Here is an 8,134-nt window from a genome sequence, read left to right as displayed (position 1 = left end):
GCTTGGCATTAGGAAGGGCATCCAGCTATAGAAACCATGCCAAATCAGACTGGAGTTTGGTGCAGCCTCCCAGCTTGCCAGCCTTGGTCAAACCATCCAACCCATGCCAGCATGGACAACAGACGTTAAATGATGATGATGATGATGATATACACGTAAATATATATAGCAATATTCTTTCACTTGTTTCAATCATTTGACTGCAGCCATGCTGGAGCACTACCTTTAGTCAAACAAATCAATCCCAGAACTTATTCTTTGTAAGCCTAGTACTTATTCTATCGGTCTCTTTCTTGCCAAACCGCACTTACAGGGACATAAACATTGGTTGCCAAACCGCAGTTACATGGACATAAACAAAGTGATGGTGGGGGGACAAACAGACACACACACACACATACATATATATATATATATATACGACAGGCTTGTTTCAGTTTCCATCTACCAAATCCATTCACAAGGTTTTGGTCAGCCCGAGGCTATAGTAGAAGACACAACCATGTGGTTGTGCTTCTTACCACACAGCCAATTTATAGATATATGGAGAAACAAAATCTGAAAATATACAGAATATGAACAACCTGCTATGTAGGGCTTCATACCTAGAAAAAAAAAAATTACAGAAGCATCAATAACAATTCAAACCCTTGGAGAGGAAAGCCTTCCCTCAGGAAGATGAGATACTAAAGCAAACGAAAAGCAGTGATCCAACTTGAGAGAAGCAGAGAAGACAGCCCAGAGTTTAGAAAAGTCATCAATGGCCTATGCTCCACATGGAACAAAGGTCTGAAATAAGGTTTATTTTGAGGTAAATTTGGTTGCTATTTTTCCCAGACCAGTTGACCTCATAATAGCTTGTTTGTTGGTTCCAAGGCATCTATTTACTAGGGCTACATGAACAGCAAAAAAAGTTAGAGTGGAGAGCACCAGCAATGATCTATGCATACAAAATTCCTTTTGACATTGTTAGAGAAGAGTTAGTTAAACAGGAGCACAATGCTATGATGGTGAAGCCTATAATTTTTCTGGAGCATTGTATAAGTAACAAGAGCTTCAATAGCTTGTGGTGGTGAATTCAATATCTCTTTTTCACCTATAAAGAATGGTTTTTATGTTTCACTAAGATGGACTGAAGCTAAGATTAAGGATATAGGCTAGCTGATGACATGATACAAATCATTGCACTTTTGGTTATTAGTTGGACATCCTATCATATCATCAGTAAATACAATTGAAAACTTGAAAATTTTATTTGAATTTCGGAAGGTGCTGGTGAAAATGGTAGAACACCAGACTAAAAACCTTGCCGTCTTCAGATTCACTGCATTACATTCTTTGTATGGATTTCACGAAGGTTAATAAAATATATACCTGACATGTACAGCATAGTTAGCAGTCACTCACAGGTGAGTATGGCTTAATGACAAATACCATACTTCCGCTAATTGCTTTAAGTATCTATGTAGTCTCGAACAGACAGGTACCTCTCGACCCCCCTCGTTGACTCAGCGAAACATCCAGGATGTCACAGTTGGAAAGAGAGAGGGCTTCACCAGTACCATGGATTATTCTTGTGCAGCTGAGTAGATTATAGCAACGCAAAAGAATTGTCTTACTCAAGGACACAATGCGCCCCAGTTACCAGGAATCGAACCCACGACCTTACCGCTAGGTAACGCGCCTTCACACTGAGTCGATTTTTTACTTTGTGGCATTGTGCTGATGTAAAAAATAATTATTAAAATATCAGATTATTAGTGCTATTGCGCTGTTTAAATATTCTAAAATTATTCTGTAAACAAAAATCCTAATTTATATTTTCGTATCGAAGAGAGAGAAGCTGGACATCACCTTGGAACGACTTTTATAAGAGTTACTTCCCTTACAAGTAATCTCCTCGACTCCAACTAAAAATATGGCTTCGTTTCGAAACTTTAACCGAGCAGTTTCTGCTCTTCGATCAGTTTCTTCGGTCAACCAAATAAGAAAAATATATATTGGACGTCCATTAGCTGCATGTAAAGTATCATCTCGAATTTCTCCTCAGTATTATTTACTTTATGTCTTTGTTTTTACTGGATTATCAAACCATCTGTTTATGACCTTGGTTAACAATATATTTCTTTCTGAAATACTTGCTCCATTCGTTCATTATATGACATGATTTCTTATTTATTGATGAGAATAAATTAGGTTATTATTTTTACGTGCTTAACTCAATTCTAAAGCATAATTTAAATACTGGTTCATATTTTTTTTAATGTACAAAAGCAAGTTTAAATAGTCTATTTCAAAGTGTATGTTTATGCAACTAAAATCGGTTGCTGTTAGAGATACCAAAATTATATTTTATCCTTTCTCACTCACACAGAAGCAGTAAACTATAAAAGTTTGCAAGATTAACAAACACCAGATCATCTAAACAATAAATTTACTCGAATATGATTCATTTTGTTATTTTGGTTCGTCTTTCATTTAGGATTTGTATATTGTTGATCTGTCAACACCTAACTTCATTTAACAACAATGATTTAAAAGAGATCGTCTTTATAGTGTTAAAATTAATTTATGTTCGGTTTCAATGAGCACTAAAATGTTCTCAAAAGCCTATGTTTCATTTCAGAATCTTTACTATCTTAGTCACCTTTTCAATAACTTTAGTTGTTTATTTCCATATAACTTTTCACATACCCAAGGACACTTGGCAAAGTTTTCATTTCTTCAGAGTTAAAAAATACTTCAGGAACAACCGTTAATCCTTTACCTGAATATTGTCCTCACTAACCATAACATTTCCACCCATCTTGAACTGCAGCTACTCATAACATCATCATTTAACGTCCGTAATGAGTTAGGCGGTTCCACCTGGCCTGAGAGCTGTGTTAGTCACCCCTTTCTTTTTTAATGGCCCAAAACGTTATTTTCTAAACTTTAGACAATTTGCTTTCCTGTTTTGTACTGGTATCTAGTATTTTCAAAAGAACCGTATTGTTATGCTGCCGAAGTCAATAAAATAAATACCAGTATCTTTTGGGGAGCTGATAAAAATAAGTACCAGTTGAATACTGGGGTCGATGTAATTGACTTCCCCTCACCCTCAAAATTGCTAGCAAAGTTGTGTCAAAATTAGAAAGAAGTATTATTACTGCAGCAAGCTGGCAGAATTGTTGGCATGCCAGGAAAAAATGCTTAGTTGCATTTTCTCTGGCTTTGCTTTCTGAGTTCAAATTTAGCTAAGGTTGATTTTTGCCTTTCATCGTTTTGAGGTCGATATAATCAATAAGACGTCTCCCCTAACAGTTTCAGACTTTCTGTCTATAGTTGAAAGGTTTATTGTTGTTGTTATTGTTTTATTTTTTAATTATTTTAGTCAGAGCAGAAAGCATCACTCTTTACAGCGTCTCCAAAACCAGTGGGTGGGAGAGAATAAGTCCAAGTACTTACAACAAAGTGGAGTCTACTGAAAGCACCTAATTAGCCAAATGGGGGAGTTAAATCAGCAGTAAGATTTGAATAAAGAAAACAAAGACCTGAAACAAACACCTAAAGGTATCCAATGTTTTTACAGTTCTGCCAATCCAGTGCCCTGACTGTACTGTTTTTATCAATCCCCTAAAGGAGGAAAGGTAAAGTAGACCATGGCAGGATTTGAACTCAGAACATAGAGAATTGGAATAAATATCATCAGGTATTCTATCCAATGCTCTAATGACTGCCAGTTTACCATCTAGATTCAGAGACAGCAGTTCTGAGTGATTCTTTAATAATAGTCACAATTTGGAAATAATTCTAATGCTGTATCATTCTTTGAACCAACAATAGTGAAGTAGCATCAGCTCTGTTCTAGAAGAAACAGCCCCATGTCTGTAACTTCACTATATTCAGCAACAGTAATATTGTCTTAATGTCCATTTTCCATGCTTGCATGAATCAGATGAAATTTGTTGAGGTAGATCTTCTATAGCTGGATGTCCAGCATGTCACCAACCCTCTCCTGTTTCCAAGTGAGGTAATATTTCCCCGTGGCTAGACATGATTTCACAGAAGGCTGGAAGTGAATAACACCACTTGTATGATGGTGATGCTTGTTTACAACTTTTGTATGATGTCAAGGCATAGAGACACACCCATATTATATACAACTGGCTTCTTTCAGTTTTCATCTACCAAATCTACTCAAGGTTGACCCAGGGCTATTGTAGAAGATACCTGCCCAAAATGTTATGCAGTGATCTGAACTTAATACATGAATGGAAAGTAACCATAACCACACAGACATACCTATTTCTAAAATTTCATTTTTACAAGATTTCTTACATTTCTTTATGTATTTGTTATTTTAGACTGGAACCATGATTGGCAACCCGAAAAGTTTCCTGAAACTCCAGAAGAAAGAGCAAGAGCAGCCAAAAAATATGGTCTTCGACTTGAAGATTATGAACCTTATCCAAACGATGGTACTGGCCTAGGAGACTATCCTAAGCTCCCTCCTGTTTCAGCTGAGGGTAGAGATCCATATGTGAATTGGGATATGCCTGAACTGAAGAGAAATTTCGGTGAACCAGTAAGTGATACAGTTTTAAATAAGCACTATTTTGAATTTCAAGTTAATATTTTGACCTACTAACAAACAGTGAGTTCAAAACTTCCTATGCTTGTTGTGTTATTGTGTGTCTTGAGAAGATAGGTGAGCATTAAATGTACACAATCATTTCACTTATTGTGTCATGGAAAAATTCGATGCAAACTTATAAAAGATTTTAAAGAGACTGTTTGGATGAAGAAATAAAATAATAATATTTCAGATAAAGGATTAAAATAATTGTTACATTTCAGATGCATGCAGAATCTAACTGGTTGACTGAAGATAGGATGAGCCCTGATGTTATTAATAATCTACGTTACTCTCTGTAAGTGTTAATATTTCAAATATGTTAACTGATTTCTCGGGTTAGTTGATTTGGCGTGTAAAATATATAATTAACCCTTTTGATATTAACCTACTCTAGATACAAACTTCCTGTTGTAAAGTCATCTAAATTAAAGCCTTCCATAAAAATTTCATGTTAATTTATGTTCCACACACCAGATTAATAATGACAGTTATTTTACTAAAGTCATCATTATTTTAAAATTGGCTAAAACTAGTCAATGTTTTCATTGATTGTGTAATATATTTCTATAATTGAGAAAAAGTCATTTCAGATTGCAGTTTGGAGTAACTTCTCATAATTTTTTCTAATCCTCCCAGAATCAAAATAGCTTCACTAACTTTAATGAGGTGACTACAGTTATAGTAAGAATGTTTGATATTCTACCAGCTGACTACACTCATATTTTCAGGGTGTAAAAACTATGATATTGTATGTCAAGCTTCAATTTATGATGTGGTAACTGTATATTAATGTACCAAAGTGAGGTTTGGGCAGATGTTTAGACATGTGGATGATTCTATATAATGTGTATTGGAAAGTAATATTTATTACGTTAAAGATGACAAAATGATATTGCTTACAGAAGAAACTTGTTAGAAACTACTGATTGAAAATATTAGGTGATACATTTCATGACTGAGTTATATTTTTATTACAGCTTAGAAGATGAAAAAGGCAGCAACCATTAACTTTAATGGGCTTCTGATGTAGGTGGAGGAATAAATCACATCTCATGAGTTGCAGCAGTAATTCATGAGCTGTGATCGAAGATAGATGTAAAACAGTCTAGTGTAATGTATTTCTCCTCAGACTACAAACCTAGCCTGAATGTTTGCAATAAAGTGGACTCTATTGAAGGCATCCAAAAGCTAGGTGATAGTGTTAACCTGAGATCAGATCTACCACCAATGGACAAGCACAGTCCAATGTGCTTCCAAACAGTTGTATTTCTACTCAGTTTAACTCACAAAGCTTGGGCTGATTTGAAGTCATGATAGAAAACACTTGCCCAAGGTCCCCAGCACTGGGATCAAAGCAAAGCAACGTGATTGCAAAGTGAACTTCTTAACCACATGGCTAAGCCAGAAACCAAATTGGTATCATGCTAAAGAGAGGTTAGAATCAAATTATTTAGGACTTAACTCTTTAGCTTCTAAACCAGCCATATCTAGCCTGAAAATTTTACCTGTTTTATGGTCAAACACCTACCCAACAATGTCATTTAAAAACTAAACAATCATACCATCAAAATGTCAAAGCTACGACATAATGCACGATTAATTCAAAACAAAGTAAACAAACATTATATTTGACAGTAATCCGAATGCTAAAGGGTTAAAGGTGTTATGGTTGAGGTATTAAATAAAGATTCGTTTGAAAAGCATTTGTTTTGTTAATATGTGCTAGTAATAAGGTATTTCCCCCTCCACATATACACTTGTATAATACATCTTCATTAATGGTCATTATTTACTTGTATTTCTAGAAAAAAGCAAGCACTGGTATTTTTTGGAATACTAGGAGGTGTAGCATTAACAGCTTACTTGACATCTTCAGTTGTTTTACATCCAGCTGTTGTAAGTATGAAACTTTTTTACCTTTTTACATTACTGATTTGCTTACCAGATTTTATAATGACATAATTATGAACTCTCATTTATCAATTATTGGTATAACAATGTGTCAACACAATTATTCAAATCTAATGGCTTGAATTTTCAAAACAAATCCTGTTTAAATAGTTAATAAATATATATGTGTGTGTGTATTTTTCCAGTGTACAAATAACACAGAAAAATAAATAAATAGTTACCAGGGTAGCAAAAATTCACATAAGTGCCAAGGATGTTACAGCCTACTTATAAAGGTAGAAATTCCAGGGTTAAGTGAAATGTTTTTGTATAACATATCAGGTTATCCCATAAGTTCTGCCTGAATTTTGAATAAAGAAAACAAGTGATCAAATGTTATATTTAATTGAAATTTAATCATCAATGTACTTTCCCTGACTATCTATGACTTCCTTCCATCTATTTACAAGCTTTTTAATCCCATCAATGTAAAACTTTTTTGGTTTTAAAGTGAAGAACTCTGAAATGTCAGTTTCGACCTCCTCCTGGCTTGCAAAAGCTATGTACCCCAAATGATTCTGTCGAAACAAATGGTAGTCTGAAGGAGGAAGGTCGGGAGAATAAGGTGGATGAGGAATTTTTTTCCAACCAAGCTCTTCGATCTTGTGATGTATTCTTTGTAGTGTGGGGTCATGCATTGCCCTGATGAAACATCAGTCCTTTTCGATTCACCAAAGCGGGTCTTTTTTTCTTCAAATCTTGGTTCAAACGCTCTAATTGCTGACAGTAGACTTGAGCATTGATTGTTGCATTAGGTGGTAACAATTCAAAGTGGATTACTCCTTTGCAATCCCACCAGATAGAGAGAAGAACCTTTTTCCCATGAAGTTCCCTTCTTGGTTGTGGTTGAGCTTTTTCCCTTTTAACAAGCCATTGTTTACGGCTGTTAATATTTCGATAGAAGATCCATTTTTTGTCACCATCACAAATCTATCCAAAAAGGGTGAAATGAGTTGCGAGAATGGAGAGAAGAGCAGATGTCAACTCAGGATTTGCAGTTGCTTTTGGACCATTCATGAGGCACCCACTTTCCAAGTTTAGGAACTTTTCCAAGTTGTTGAAGATGATGATGAACAATTGTATGGTTTGAACTAAGCTTTATTGCAAATTCTTCAACTGATAATGCAGGATTTTCTTCAAGTAATGTCTCAAGGAGCTTATCATCAAACTCAACTGGATGTCCTGTTCGATCTTCATCTTCAAGGCTGAAATCTCCACTTCTGAATTTTGCAAACCATCTTCTGCAAGTTCTTTCATTCAAGCATTCTTTCCCATAAACTGAGTGTATGTTTCGAGTAACTTCGGCTGCAGAGTTTCCTTTTTTGAACTCATAAAGCATTATGTGCTTTGAATGCTCTTTGGATACTTCCATGTTAGAAAGGGTTTTAATCAAAGAAATTTTAATTCTATTATTCTGTAAAATAATATTTAATTAGTTTAAATGTACACAAATGCGTAAAAATAATTTTTAATTCCATTAGACATTCTAAAATACTATTACATTTCATTCAATTTTAAAAAAAGTAAAATTGTACAGAACTTATGGGATGACCTGATAGATAAATT

The 8,134-nt window shown here is 34.9% G+C and overlaps 1 protein-coding gene across 1 annotated transcript in view; it reads left to right on the top strand.

The window, feature by feature from the left end:
* The first annotated feature begins 1,868 nt into the window (after nucleotides 1–1,868).
* The window catches only part of LOC106879523 (NADH dehydrogenase [ubiquinone] 1 beta subcomplex subunit 8, mitochondrial), an 8,817-nt gene continuing 2,551 nt past the window's right edge, over nucleotides 1,869–8,134 (top strand). Inside the window, exons 1-4 of the mRNA XM_014929147.2 lie at nucleotides 1,869–2,021; nucleotides 4,347–4,567; nucleotides 4,840–4,913; nucleotides 6,424–6,514. Coding sequence (XP_014784633.1) covers nucleotides 1,919–2,021; nucleotides 4,347–4,567; nucleotides 4,840–4,913; nucleotides 6,424–6,514 — 489 coding nt within the window. The 5' untranslated portion in view covers nucleotides 1,869–1,918. The remainder of the gene's footprint in view (nucleotides 2,022–4,346; nucleotides 4,568–4,839; nucleotides 4,914–6,423; nucleotides 6,515–8,134) is intronic.

The sequence above is a fragment of the Octopus bimaculoides genome, chromosome 2 (genome assembly GCF_001194135.2).
Source record: "Octopus bimaculoides isolate UCB-OBI-ISO-001 chromosome 2, ASM119413v2, whole genome shotgun sequence".
NCBI lineage: Eukaryota > Metazoa > Mollusca > Cephalopoda > Octopoda > Octopodidae > Octopus > Octopus bimaculoides.
This window is presented reverse-complemented; position numbering and strand designations above follow the sequence as displayed.